This window comes from Bufo bufo, chromosome 2, assembly GCF_905171765.1.
Source record: "Bufo bufo chromosome 2, aBufBuf1.1, whole genome shotgun sequence".
NCBI classification, from domain to species: Eukaryota; Metazoa; Chordata; class Amphibia; order Anura; family Bufonidae; genus Bufo; species Bufo bufo.
Genome location: NC_053390.1, coordinates 211,424,147 through 211,439,556, shown reverse-complemented (window position 1 = coordinate 211,439,556; position 15,410 = coordinate 211,424,147). Strand labels below are relative to the sequence as shown.

Sequence of the window (15,410 nt, the reverse complement as noted above, 5' to 3'; positions counted from 1 at the left end):
CATTGTGTGCTGTCCGCATCCGTATGTCCGTTCCGTAGGCCAGCGAAAAAAAAAATAGCATGTCCTATTCTTGTCCGTTTTAGGCATTGTTACAATGGATCCACAAAAAAAATGGATGGCAAACAGATGACATACGGTCGTGTGCATGTAGCCTTACAATGAATAAACCCATTGGACAACCTATAGAAGTGAATATCCGCCCAGCCTTAGGAGATATCAGGCCACTTCTTTTGACATTTTTCTTTGGATTTTTAAAAGATCTTGACCAATATTATTGACGCCATAAAAACACATACATTTAGGAACTTTACATCCAAGACAGAACTATGATGAAAACACCACATTATGCGAGCGCAGCCTGCGTGACTATGTTCACCTGGATTTGGACTTATGGTTTCAATTATTACGTCTGTCATTTCTCTTCTCCCAATGTGCTGATGCAGAATCGCCGTCTTTTCCACTGGCGTCTTGCCCTCCAAGGAGGCTGCTGCAGTGTGTAACGTCTTCTCTCTGATTTCCTCATCAGACATCTCGGTGGCTAGGCAGGAACATAAATATTCACGTGTTGAGGTTTACAGGAAGGACAGAAGACCATAAAGCAGAGAAATAGACATCCTATCCTGGAAATTAGCTAAACCGTCAAGACGTTCTGCAGCTCAAAGGAACTGGATTTTCTTTCTATAGTCATAAATCACACCTCCAGTGAAAAAGAGTAGTGTTCCCCTGTAAAATGGGGAAGCTATCCGTCCTAAAATGTCCTACACAGCCTAGGCAATTGTTTTTAAGATTCCAACTCTGATTTTATTTTAGAGGGCCTGGTGAAAATGAACAAAGTAATCTGATAGGCCACAATGGACACTCTGCCACTTTTCTTTCACACTTCCATGTCTGTGATGATTAGGGATGAGCGAATCAGCTTCGGAGAAAACATCCGAAGTCGATTCGCATAAAACTTCATTCTAATACTGTATGGAGCAGGAGCTGCGTACAATATTAGAATGTATTGGCTCTGATGAGCCAAAGTTATTGCTTTGCAAAGTCTCACGAGACTTCACCTAATAACTTCATAAATTTATTTGTACGTAAAAAACCATTTCCCGACTTCGGATTCGGTTCCAAGTAAAAGAATTCTGCAATACCAGACTGTCTCACAATGCAAATCACAAGAGCAACCGGCAGTAAGGAATGCTGGGAGATTTCAGCACTCTATAAAGCGTGGCTGTGTTCTGAACGGAGAGGGGACAAAGATGTCTGATAGCCGTTTATGGCCTAGGACAGGGATCAGCAACCTTCGGCACTCCAGCTGCTGTGGAACTACAACTCCCAGCATGCAAACATTCTCGGCTGTTCTCACAACTCCCACAGAAGTCTAGCCAGCTAAGGAAGCAATATGGATAATAACAATACATTAGTAAGTGCCTTGTATTAACTTTCTCTACATGATAAAGGCCACTTACTGAAGTAATGTGTCCTATAGCTTGTCAGTGGACTGTAGGTTGTAAAACAGTCTACAGGGTGGGCCATTTATATGGATACACCTTAATAAAATGGGAATGGTTGGTGATATTAACTTCCTGTTTGTGGCACATTAGTATATGTGAGGGGGGAAACTTTTCAAGATGGGTGGTGACCATGGCGGCCATTTTGAATCCAACTTTTGTTTTTTTCAATAGGAAGAGGGTCATGTGACACATCAAACTTATTGGGAATTTCACAAGAAAAACAATGGTGTGCTTGGTTTTAACGTAACTTTATTCTTTCATGAGTTATTTACAAGTTTCTCTTTGTTTACAGCCATTGACATGTCGCCGAGGTTAACACGTAAGGAGCGGATAGAAATTGTGTTGATGTCTGGTGAACGCAGTAACCGGGTCATTGCAGCAGATTTCAATGCAAGACACCCTACGAGACCACCCATCTCCCATGCTACAGTTAGCAAACTGCTTGCTAAGTTTCGTCAAACTGGTTCAGTGTTGGATTTGCCAAAATGTGGACGCATGAAATCTGTCTCTAATGAAGAAACATCAGTGGCTGTCCTAGCTTCATTCAGCAAGAGCCCACAGCGTAGCACTCGCCGCATGTCACTGGAGAGTGGCATTAGTCGAACATCCCTTTGGCGGATATTAGCTATTCACAAATGGCACCCTTACAAACTCCAGCTACTGCAGCATCTCAACGAGGATGACCCAGATCGGCGCACTGAATTTGCAGAATGGGCAAAACAAAAATTGGAACAAGACCCTCAGTTTACGCAGAAGATTTTGTTCAGTGATGAGGCAAACGTTTATGTGAATGGTGAAGTTAACAAACAAAACCACCGCTATTGGTCTGACACTAACCCACATTGGATAGATCCCTCCAAGACTGCTGGAACAAAAAAATTGATGGTATGGTGTGGTATATGGGTACAAAGATAGTGGGGCCATTCTTCATCAATGGAAACCTCAAGGCCACTGGATATGTGAAATTGCTACATGATGATGTGTTTCCCTCTTTATGCACTGAAGCTGGCACGTTCCCTGAGTTTTTCCAGCAAGATGGTGCACCACCACATTATGGGTGTCAGGTTCGAGCATTCCTAGATGAACAGTTTCCTGGAAAGTGGATTGGTCGTCGTGGGCCAGTTGAATGGCCCCCCAAGGTCTCCCGATCTGACCCCCTTAGACTTTTATCTTTGGTGTCATCTGAAGGCAATTGTCTATGCTGTGAAGATACGAGATGTGCAGCACCTGAAACTACGGATACTGGAAGCCTGTGCTAGCATTTCTCCTGCGGTGTTGCTATCAGTGTGTGAAGAGTGGGAGAAGAGGGTTGCATTGACAATCCAACACAATGGGCAGCACATTGAACACATTTTATAAGTGGTCAGAAACTTGTAAATAACTCATGAAAGAATAAAGTTACGTTAAAACCAAGCACACCATTGTTTTTCTTGTGAAATTCCCAATAAGTTTGATGTGTCACATGACCCTCTTCCTATTGAAAAAAACTAAAGTTGGATTCAAAATGGCCGACTTCAAAATGGCTGCCATGGTCACCACCCATCTTGAAAAGTTTCCCCCCTCACATATACTAATGTGCCAAAAACAGGAAGTTAATATCACCAACCATTCCCATTTTATTAAGGTGTATCCATATGAATGGCCCACCCTGTACTTCTACAGTACTAGCAGGCCTGCAAGGCAAAAGTCGTGGCTTCAAAATGCCCCATATGTTATCAGAGGAGGACAGGTTGTGCCATTATTACCTGGTAATAGATATAAAGATTTCCATCCATTTTATTTTCCTTATAACATTATCGTCTTTAAACACAATGCGTTATTAATGAAAAAGCACAATTTATGCCATCCTGATGCTCCTACAAATATGTTAACCTGGAAAACCCATCTGAAACATATGTGGCTGGCTTCACTAGGGCACGGGGTGCTGGAAACCCCACCCATCAGATGTTGACGGTTTATTCTACGGATAGTCCATCAATATTACCGCTCCTGAAAATGTCTTTGAAACAGGTGTGAATGATGGTGTGCAATATCTGGATGATTATACTCCCCGGTAAACCTGGTGAAAGACTAAAGCACATCTGTCAGTAGATCTGTACCTATGACACTGTCTGATCTGTTACATGTGCGCCTGGCAGCTGAAGACATCTGTGTTGGTCCCATGTTCATATGTGCCCGCATGGCTGAGGAAAATGAAGTTCTAATATATGCAAATGAGCCTCTAGGAGCAACGAGGTCCAAGCTGCTTGTGGGCACCGTATGCAGTTGGTGCTTAGAGTTGAGATACAGCTACCCCTACATAGTTAACATAGGCAAGTGGCAGAAGACCAAGGCCGAGGAGAGGCAATAGGAAGGCTTGTGCTGCTCTCATGTGCTCCTAGCCTCCTTCAGTGCCCAAACAGGTGGGAAAGGCCCACAGAGTGGCATCTGCCAGCTGCTGAGGTATGGGAGGTCCTGGCACTGCTCTTAGAATGGACTGTGGTGTGTGGTGCCCAGTGCTGTCAGGCGCACATTATGGGCAGAGAGGCACCATTTTCTTTGTTTTGTTTTGCTAAATCACGCAGTCCTAGTTTAAAGGGAATCACTGATAAAGCGCCCACTATGCCCTGTAGGACTGACTTCGCTGAATATAAGGATACTTTTCACTCAGTGACCCGTTGCTTCTGGCCCAAGTCACTCTGTGCACCCTGGCTCCTCTGCTAGCCGCTCCCTCTTTCTCTTGATTGACAGGGCCAGGTATCTTCATAGTCATCTTGCCTGGCCCTGTCAATCATTAAGGAGAAAGAGGAGCTGGCATAGAAGGAGCAGTAGTATGCAGACTGACTTGGCCTGCCCTCGGTGCACTTACCTGCTCATTTTCACATGGGTTAGGGCTCATGCACACAACCCTTGTTGTTTCACGGTCCGCAAATTACGGATCTGCAGGCCCATAATAGAACAATCCTATACTTGTCCAAATTGTGGACAATAATAGGACATCTTCTATTTTGTTTGCGAAACAGACATGCGGACAAGGAACGCACACGGAGGCAATTTCATTTTATTTGTGGCCCCACTGAAGTGAATGTTTCCGCATACTGGCCGCAAAAAAAAAACGGAACTGACAAAAGTCCCTTTTCTCCGATCACTAAGGGCTCATGCACACGACCACATATTTTGCAGTCCACAAAAAAAAAAAAAACAGATGACATCTGAGTGACGTCCATGTTGCATCCGTTTTTTTGGTGGATCCATTGTAACAATGCCTGTGCTTGTCCACTAAACGGACAAGAATAGGACATGTTCTATTTTTTTGCGGAACGGACATTTTAGGCGTTTTTCAGGCACAGATGGAAGGCGCAACGTTTAGTTGCACCGCTATCTGTGACTGTGCCCCGCTCACACCAGATCTAAAAATTGTGGGCGGACAACAGGACGGGTCTGCATGTTAGCTATATGGATGTGCTAGTCTACATTTTCTTGTAGTATATATTGAGGGTAGCTGCCTCTTTTAGATTGAGCACTTCCCCATCTGCCTGATGCTTCTGAGCAGAGTATAAATTAGGGATGCTCAACCTGTGGCCCTCCAGCTGTTGTAAAACTACAACTCCCACCATGCCCTGCTGTAGGCTGATAGCTGTAGACTGTCCGGGCATGCTGGGAGTTGTAGTTTTGCAACAGCTGGAGGGCCGCAGGTTGGGCATCCCTGGAAATGAAGCTGATTCCTACACCGCCCTGAACATTGTAGGCTTAGGTTAGACCCAGGAGAGGCAGGTCTGTTGGTCTTAGGTACCCATCTGCAGAAGCCACCTTGACGCCTGGTAGATGGGGCCCATGACACACGTTTGATCAAAAATGTGCGCAAAGAGCTTCTATTTTTTCATGTATAGTAGGTACAATACTACTTTAATTCAGAGCAATCCTTACTCCCCAGTTTTATTGTTTGTATGTGTAATGTTATGCTGCCATACGTTTTTCTTTTGTTTGCTGTCAAAATTTTTAAAAGGCACCTATTAGGTACTGATGAATTTTCCTGAGAATAGGCTATCAATGATAGAACATAAAATGTTCCTTAAAGGGGTTCTATAAGTTTTTCTTATCGATGATCTACCCTTTGGATATGTCATCAGTATCTGATCACTGGGGGTCACCCACCGATCAGCTGTTTGTTGCTCGCAGTAGGGCCATGGCTTTCTCGCTGCTTCCCGAAGGCCAGTGACATCATGACTATTCTCACTGGCCTGGCCACAGCTCACCCCATTCACTTCAATGGGGCTGAGCTGGGCCCAGGCCACATATCATAGCCGTGACGTCACTGGCCTGCGGTAAGCTGAGAGAAGGCCATGGCCCTACTGCGAGCACCAAACAGCTGATCGGTGGGGGACCCCCAGTGATCAGATACGGATGACATATCCAAAGGGTAGATCATCGATAAGAAAAACTTATAGAACCCCTTTAAGGAACATTTTATGTTCTATCATTGCTTCACAAGCGCCATCAGCAGAATCCAAGCACCCTTTCTGGCAGTCTGCTCTCTGTCCATGCAAGGGCTTATGCACAGGTCTGCAAAATCTCAGACCGCTCTGCATCCGCAAAGTTCCGCGTTTTTTCACCATGGTTGATCCAATTTTGCGTCCACCAAAAAAGGCAACATTTTTTTTTTTTGTTTCCAAACTTTGCAATAAGGGTAGAACACACCCATACAATAGAATGGGCGCACTCTGAAAAGTGGAGAAAAGTCGTGCACGCGCCTGTGCATTCCCTATGGACATATAGAATTCATTAGGTCCACGGAGATCATGGACGCGAATTACTGATTTGTGAATAAGGGCTAAAACGGACGCAGACAGCCAGAGGACAGACACGTTTATCCGGACAATTACAAAAATTTGGCAAGGTTAATCTTAAGGGGGGGTCGTTGATGGACGCACTGCGCTACCAATCACTAGATCTGCAGAAGAGGTCATTATTCTTGCCATTTGTAAGAATTCCTCCATATGGTCATACAGGGACATGGCAATACCTCATACATATAAATAGCCATGTCCCAGTGGTGCTCAGGGGGGCTCTCTACTCACCAGCACGGTATTGGAAGCCCACTGGTGCAGGAGAGTGGTCCGCAAGCTCCAGCCGAACGACAACCAGTGAAACACTCATAGGTCTGGACAGGCAGGTGACACACACTAACGGCAGGGGGCAGTACTGCAAGCGCGACAGACCGGGAAGAGGGGAAGAAGCACCGGCCGCACTACACCAGCTCGATGTAACTCCCCGACGTTGTCAATAAAACTGCACTTCCGGGACTCTAGTCCCGTGCTCCTGTCTCTGGCATCTCATTGGTCGATGGCAACTACTGGCTCAATCTTATCCGCGGCCATGTTTGATGTGGGGGACAAAAAAAAAAATGACGCTTGCTGGGTCACGTGATAAAATGACAGGCTGTAACAATGTATAGGCTTTAGCGTTATGATGACGTATGCTTTTATCCTTTACAGTGTGTTTGAGTATGCTGTGGGTGTCCGTCTTGTGTAACATCATCACTAGCAGGGTATAAGTCAGTGCTGTATAGAATGTGAGTACTTATTTGGGTGTGTGACATGTTTGGAGACCACGGGGCTACAGAAATATGGCTGCCGCTGTTTTTCTGTTCTTGTGTTTTGAGCGGTGGCTCTTCCAGCCAATCACAGCAGCCGCTGCCGCCTCGTTCTCTGTAGTTGCTGGGTGTCCGCTGTAGGGTAAGTTGGAGTTTGACTTGGTGATTAGCAGCAGGAGGAAAGTATAGAATATATCTCCGCCATTCCTCCTTCTGACGTGTCTGATAAGCACAACATGCAGCATTGGGGTCCTGAGTGCGTGCCCAACAAATGCATTTAGTTTATTATATGTTTCTGTGGGCTTCCTCCCTCCTACTGACAGGTGTACTGGTTTCCTATAAACCTTGGGAAATTACTTTGTAAGTTCCATTTTCCACTGGTGGTGACAAACAGGGGCGTACACAAAAATCATTGGGCCCCATAGCAAGATTCAGAATTGGGCCCCCTATCCGCCCATTACCCACCCCTGGCTCCTCCCCTGTCACACCCATTTGCTAATAAGTAAAGAAACACAATCTATAAATAACCTTTTGAAACTGCTACGGATAAATACATTTTTATTTTAGAGGGAACCGCATTCCTCCGCCTTCACTCAAAGGTGCCGCGATCAGCATTGGTTAAATGATGGCGGTGGTGCACTGTCCAGACATTAGATCATATGTGGAACCAAACAAGAAAAAGGCCTCATCTATATGTTCATACAGTAGTCGAGGGCAAACAAGAAAACCAACTATATAAACCTAAAAAGTCGTTCCACAAACAACAATTGAATGCCCAGTATATTAAAAGTATATTTTATTTCATAATAGTAAATAATGCATAATAATAAAAATATAACGAATAGCAAAAAAGTGATGGATATTAGAGAGTCAGCGGAAAAAACTCCGGATGCCGCAGTCCCCCGGGCCTGTGTCTCTATGACCCACCACAAGATGGAACACATGTAGGGCCTGTATTGGATACACAATGTGGTGACTGGACAGAACAATAGGGAATATAAATATACACCCGATGCGGTAGTCTAGTCTGTAATCATCACCTAGATGTGTAGCTGCAGGATGAGACGTATGGATCCTAATCTGTCACAGATGTAGACATGGACAAAAAATATATATGTAAATCATAAATTGCCCATATAGGGTACTGCAGGTAAATGAGACCCCATAAAGAAGATCAACTAAAGAGCTGTAAACAGACGGACTCGACCTGAAGTATGAGATGAAAAATCACGGATCACAACATACCCTGAGACATGGTGGAGGGCAGAGACAGCAGGCACAGGACAGGCAAAGGACCCCGACGCGCGTTTCGCCTCAGCTTCGTCAGGAGGTAATGTGAGTGTGGCCATGAGCTCCTATTTATACCCCCCATGTAGCCTCAGGCGTGATATAATAAAATGCAGCAGCTGATACCTACTATTGAGCGCTATTGCCCGATGATGCACGCCGAGTCAAACATGGCGGCGCCGCATTCATCAGGAGGAGGGGTGGAACGCAAGCCATGCGTTCCAGCCCGCCTCCCAAGGAAACGTAGCGGCGTCCCCACGTGACCCCGCGCACAGCGCATCAAGGCACAGCGTTGTATCAGCCATACAGAAAAAAATAAGATCAAAAAGAAGGACTAAGGCTACATAGGGGGTATCACATTGACGACTCAAATGCATCTGAGTACATATATATATATATATTACATTACTCTCATTATCCGGAGAGAGACATGATCACATAAAACAATATATTGGAAAAGCCATAAATGCAAATACAAAAGTGGATATCATAAATAGGCAGTACCTCAACCAGTGCACAGCTAGATATATAAATACAGTACACATCGGAGATATGCCTAATAGTATACATCATTGTCATTCATATCAAAACATACATCAATCATAATCATCCATATCAAAATATGGATGATTATGATTGATGTATGTTTTGATATGAATGACAATGATGTATACTATTAGGCATATCTCCGATGTGTACTGTATTTATATATCTAGCTGTGCACTGGTTGAGGTACTGCCTATTTATGATATCCACTTTTGTATTTGCATTTATGGCTTTTCCAATATATTGTTTTATGTGATCATGTCTCTCTCCGGATAATGAGAGTAATGTAATATATATATATATATATGTACTCAGATGCATTTGAGTCGTCAATGTGATACCCCCTATGTAGCCTTAGTCCTTCTTTTTGATCTTATTTTTTTCTGTATGGCTGATACAACGCTGTGCCTTGATGCGCTGTGCGCGGGGTCACGTGGGGACGCCGCTACGTTTCCTTGGGAGGCGGGCTGGAACGCATGGCTTGCGTTCCACCCCTCCTCCTGATGAATGCGGCGCCGCCATGTTTGACTCGGCGTGCATCATCGGGCAATAGCGCTCAATAGTAGGTATCAGCTGCTGCATTTTATTATATCACGCCTGAGGCTACATGGGGGGTATAAATAGGAGCTCATGGCCACACTCACATTACCTCCTGACGAAGCTGAGGCGAAACGCGCGTCGGGGTCCTTTGCCTGTCCTGTGCCTGCTGTCTCTGCCCTCCACCATGTCTCAGGGTATGTTGTGATCCGTGATTTTTCATCTCATACTTCAGGTCGAGTCCGTCTGTTTACAGCTCTTTAGTTGATCTTCTTTATGGGGTCTCATTTACCTGCAGTACCCTATATGGGCAATTTATGATTTACATATATATTTTTTGTCCATGTCTACATCTGTGACAGATTAGGATCCATACGTCTCATCCTGCAGCTACACATCTAGGTGATGATTACAGACTAGACTACCGCATCGGGTGTATATTTATATTCCCTATTGTTCTGTCCCGTCACCACATTGTGTATCCAATACAGGCCCTACATGTGTTCCATCTTGTGGTGGGTCATAGAGACACAGGCCCGGGGGACTGCGGCATCCGGAGTTTTTTCCGCTGACTCTCTAATATCCATCACTTTTTTGCTATTCGTTATATTTTTATTATTATGCATTATTTACTATTATGAAATAAAATATACTTTTAATATACTGGGCATTCAATTGTTGTTTGTGGAACGACTTTTTAGGTTTATATTAGATCATATGTGACTGATATCAGCTGCTCTCCTTATAACGCTCCAGCGCTGATATAACCTTCAGAGATATTACATCCTATGTGACTGATATCAGCCGCTCCTCTTATAACGCTCCAGCGCTGATATAACCTTCAGAGATATTACATCCTATGTGACTGATATCAGCCGCTCCTCTTATAACGCTCCAGCACTGATATAACCTCCAGAGATATTACATCCTATGTGACTGATATCAGCCGCTCCTCTTATAACGCTCCAGCACTGATATAACCTCCAGAGATATTACATCCTATGTGACTGATATCAGCTGCTCCTCTTATAACGCTCCAGCACTGATATAATCTCCAGAGATATTACATCCTATGTGACTGATATCGGCCACTCCTCTTATAACGCTCCAGCGCTGATATAACCTCCAGAGATATTACATCATATGTGACTGATATCAGCCACTCCTCTTATAACGCTCCAGCGCTGATATAACCTCCAGAGATATTACATCCTATGTGACTGATTTCAGCCGCTCCTCTTATAACGCTCCAGCACTGATATAATCTCCAGAGACATTACATCATACATAGGGGGATGAGGCTGGGAGCCGGCCCTTGCTTCCATGCACTCCGGGCCCCCCCCCCTCCCACGGGCCCCATAGCAGCTGCGTGGGCTGCCTATATTGGCAGTACGCCACTGGTGACAAATTGTACTGCAGTGTGACAACTGGAGACAAACTGTACTGCAGTGTGACAACTGGAGACAAAATGTACTGCAGTGTGACAACTGGTGACAAACTGTACTGCAGTGTGACAACTGGTGAGAAACTGTACTGCAGTGTGACAACTGGTGACAAACTGTACTGCAGTGTGACAACTGGTGACAAACTGTACTGCAGTGTGATAACTGCCCAGAGCTTATCTATTCTTCCCTTGTTCAATGACCGCTGCACAGGTCACACAGCATGCTTAGAAATCTCTCCCATAGAAGTCAATGAGGTCCCTTTCTGTCCATTGTACCCATACATCACAGCAGGCACTCGGCCACAATGAAGGTGAATGGCGATACTTACGCCGAACCCCGTCATTTAACCCCCTCAGATGCCGCAATCAACACACTAGTGAAATCGTGGGGCTCCGATCGGTTACCATGGCAGCCAGGACGCTGCTGAAGCCTTCCATGGCTGCCATGGTAAACTCCATGCTGCTCTGTGCACAAGGCACAGCTTAGTAGGGAGCATGTCAAAATCCCATTCAACTATTAAAATATTTTTAAAAATTTTCTGTGTGGTGAATACCGTAATGGAAAAAAACAAAAAAATATATAAAAGTTTTTAGTGTGGCCATATTTGTATTGAACCGCAGAATAAGGACGTCATGTAATTTTTAGTGCACAATGAACACCGTGATGTCCTTTGCAGAATTGGTTTTGTTTTGTTTGAAAATTCAAAACCAAAAATGGGCCCGGTACTTAAAGGGGTTGCCTGTAAAACGGCTAGGACAGCGCTAAAGCCCACCCATTGGTGCCGATGACATCACTGGGAACACTGCTAGGCAGAAGCCTCCGCCTAGCAGTTCAAAAATGTAAACAAAAAAGCCCTTGCCCTGCGCCATACAGCTTTCATGCTCTGATGCTCCCCTCAGAGGGGCTGTCTGGGGGAAGAAGGGGATATGTCCAGCTTCAGATTCCCTTTAAGGATTTAAACTAACTTCCTGCGGTTTATTAGGTTGCATATCGGGGTTTACAGGGTTTTTCCAGAGCTGGAGAAAGATGTTGCTTTCAAAAACAGCACCACACCTGTCCACACGTTGTGTGTGGTATTACGGCTCAGCTCTATCCACCTCAGCAATACCAGGCACGCCCCATGGACAGATGCGGTCCTGTTTTCGGAACAACCCCTTTATGTTAGCCAATTTCATAGCTCAGTATTACAAGTAAAATATTCGACTAGGGCTAAACGACGACATATTTTATAATGCTAGTCTATGGTGTTGTACTGCGACACGACAGGCGCAAAAAAAAACATCCAAGATGGATTTTTGTGCGACAGTCGCAGTGCGACACCATAGAGTAGCATTATAAAATATGTTGCAGTGTAGTTGTACCCTATATGTTGTAGCCCTAGCCTTATGCTCTGTGATGATTTATTGGAGAGCGAGGGGCCCTGCATTCTCCCTATAGACCAGAGTCCCAGAACATCCAGTGTGAGAAAGCCATTAAACAACTCTCTCCACCTTAGCTTCCCTGAACCCATGGGAGTATGAAATGGGAGGGATGGCAGAGGAGAAGGATATAATGGGTTAACAGTTGTAATATAAGGTATGTTTCCTTATTTTCTAGGTAACCATGCTTATTACTAGAGGTTTACAACCTTCATATTTCCACCCTTCTAAAGTTTCTTCGGTTTGGAAACTACGCTTATTTCGGCGGAGTTCAGTAAGATGGGGCCACGCTGCAACGTGTGGATACAAGGCAGTTGTCTTTGACATGGGAGGTGTTCTTCTTCCATCACCCTACAGACTGGCTGAAGGTGGGAGCACATGGTCTGAAGATGGAATAAATGCTATTATGTATCACACTATTGTGGGGGAATTTACTACGGGTACTTTCACACTAGCGTTATTCTTTTCCGGTATTGAAATCCGGTAAAGGATCTCAATACTGGGGGAAAAAAACGCTTCCGTTTTGTCCCAATGCATTCTGATTGGAAAGCAATCCATTCAGTATGCATCAGGATGTCTTCCGTTCCGTCCTTTGTACGGTATTTGACCGGACAAAATACCGCAGTTTGCAGCTGTATTTTTTTCGGCCAAAATTCCGGAACACTACCGCACTTTACGGATCCATTGAAATGTATTAATGCCGGATCCAGTTCCAGGTGTTCCGGAAATCGCTGCATCGCGGGATCCAGTTTTCCGTTCTGCGCATGCGCAGTTCTTTCTAGCTTTGAAAAAAATAAATACAGGACCTCTTATTCCAGATGATACCGGAAAGATGGATCTGGTATTTCAATGAATAAGTCTAACGGATCCGGAAAAAAAAAAGATATCCGTTTGCATACATATTTTCAGGGCCGGCAGGCAGTTCTGGCATTGGAACTGCCTGCCGGATTCTAACAACGCTTGTGTGAAAGTATCCTAAGACTAGAGTCTCATACACCGTTCTTAAACTGAAGTGTGCTGAAGCAAAATGAGACAAATTTAGGTGCACACCTCTTAAAGGCGTTGTCCAACATTTTTTAAGTGATGCCCTATCCTGACACCCTACACCCCCGCGGTCAGTTGTTCTGTGTAGCTCCATTGCTGGAAGTCATCGGCAGAACTACAGGGCACCGTCAACATTGTAGTAGTCTGCACTCCTCATAGAAGTCATTGGGAGCAGCGCTGCAGTGACGAGCGCTGTCCACTACAGTGTTGATGGTGCTTTGTAGTTCTGGCAGTGGAGCTACACAGAACAACTGATCGGTAGGGTGTCGGAGACCTGCCGATCAGCTAGCGATTGCCTATCCTGACAACCCCTTTAAAGGGGTTATTCCTTGAATAATGTAAAAAATGAAAATCAGACATCATATAGTACATGACAACTCCTTTCTAATAAAGCTAGAACCAGCCCTGTACCTCACATGGATCCAGAGATCTCCCCATTCTTTGCTCTGCTAGATTTATATCAAGCTGTGGCTCAAGGGGAGTGTCTTTTCTGCTGCAGCTCAGGGGGCGTGTCTCAGCTCTACCTATCACAGCTCAGAGGAGGCTGTTGAAGGATGAAACTGAGCATGTCCGGCCTTCTCAGTGAGCAGCACAAACAGCAGGTGGCGCTATACAGATACATTATATTGAATAACTCACTGGCTATGCAAAATTTTTAATTACATGCAATTAAAAAAGGATTCAGATCCAGGAGCTGGTTTGAAAATTGTAGAATATTTTTCGTGGGACAACCCCTTTAATAAATTTGGTTCATCTTCTGCCTGTCCTTATACCAGAAATTGACATTTTTTTCACTATCATTTGCACCAAATTGTGGCGCAGGTAATGGTGAATGTGTCGGTTCTTTTGAGGCTCTTCCCCCTCCATCTAAACCCCACCCACTTCCTCAACAGGTTTTGAAAAATGTATGAAAAGTCGCAAATTGTAGCGCAAATATGGAATTGAACATAATTTGCAGCTTTGGTATGACATAAAATAGCTTAAAAGCCTTTGATAATTTCTCCCCTATGTGTTTTGAACCCACAAAGTCATTTCTGATTTTTACATGTTTCAGATGGTTACAATGTTTGGTTATATAACGGTTTTATAGTTTGGTTATATAGTTTTAAAGGGGTTGTCCCATTACAAAAATGTATCCTTTATCCACAGCAAAGAGATGTGTCTGATTGTGGGGATCAAACCACTGGGGCCCCTGCCAATTACTAGAATGAGGGCCCATGGGCCCATTTGAATGGAGTGACAGATATACATGCATGCTGGGGCTCCATTTACATCAGTGGGACTGCTGGAGATAGGCTATCCCAGTTAATCAGATGTTTATACGTTTATACCCTAGCCTGTGGATAGAGGATAAGTTGTAAAGGGACAACCCATTTAATACCTGAGACAATTTTTTGTTGTTGTTGTTCAGACTGGGAGCTCCGTAACAATGTGCCGAATGGTACTATAAAAGAAGCCATCGTATTAGGTGGAGACGGAGGACCGTGGATGAAGTACATGAGAGGAGAGTTGTCTGCACAAGGCTTTGTGCAAGAATTTGGAAACCAATGCTCAAACATTGTGAGTTTTATGTTTAGTCTAATACACTTCACAAAGGGGCAAGCACCCTGAAACAACTGTCTATGAATGGATATTTGGCTTGGCCATATTCTCTTATCAAATCCTTGGCTTGTTGGAAAGTTGGATTTTGACTCATAGGGAGCCACTTCCAAGAGGTGGTGCTGGCAAGATGGTTCTCTTCCTTGGGGAGATGCCTCTTTTCATATTCTTTTCCCATGGTGCATTGCCAAAAAGTGTCCATACCACGGAGTGCTTCTAGCAAGTCTCCATACTAGACTGGTCTCTTTAAGGAGATTCGGCACCCTGTCTGAGCCTAAAAGTCATGAAAAGTAGAATCTGGCCAGTATCAAACACTACCATACCTGCTGATATAATACAGTATGATGGGCCAGTCTATGTTCTAGAGATCCAGGTAAGTAAATGACCACTCTTTTGCTGCTTCATCATATTATTTCTGTTGTATAAAATGTTTTTTTTTGAAGATAACTAGGACAGATAA

The 15,410-nt window shown here is 44.3% G+C and overlaps 2 protein-coding genes across 5 annotated transcripts in view; one reads left to right on the top strand and one right to left on the bottom strand.

Annotated features, from left to right (window-relative positions):
• LOC120988571 (BRCA1 associated protein) overlaps positions 1–6,776 on the bottom strand; it is a 73,861-nt gene extending 67,085 nt beyond the window's left edge. The window contains exons 1-2 of the mRNA XM_040416106.1: positions 6,560–6,776; positions 377–538 (exon numbers count right to left, since the gene is read on the bottom strand). Coding sequence (XP_040272040.1) covers positions 377–538; positions 6,560–6,638 — 241 coding nt within the window. The 5' untranslated portion in view covers positions 6,639–6,776. The remainder of the gene's footprint in view (positions 1–376; positions 539–6,559) is intronic.
• The window catches only part of ACAD10 (acyl-CoA dehydrogenase family member 10), a 139,115-nt gene that overhangs the window by 33,426 nt on the left and 90,279 nt on the right, over positions 1–15,410 (top strand). Inside the window, exons 1-3 of one of the 4 annotated variants that reach the window (XM_040416102.1) lie at positions 7,005–7,053; positions 12,486–12,675; positions 14,763–14,911. In XM_040416102.1, the coding sequence (XP_040272036.1) occupies positions 12,492–12,675; positions 14,763–14,911 (333 nt within the window). In that variant the 5' untranslated portion in view covers positions 7,005–7,053; positions 12,486–12,491. Of the gene's footprint in view, positions 1–7,004; positions 7,054–7,076; positions 7,217–12,485; positions 12,676–14,762; positions 14,912–15,410 lie in introns of those variants that run through there. The other 3 variants (XM_040416105.1, XM_040416101.1, XM_040416104.1) reach the window with 3 other exon arrangements.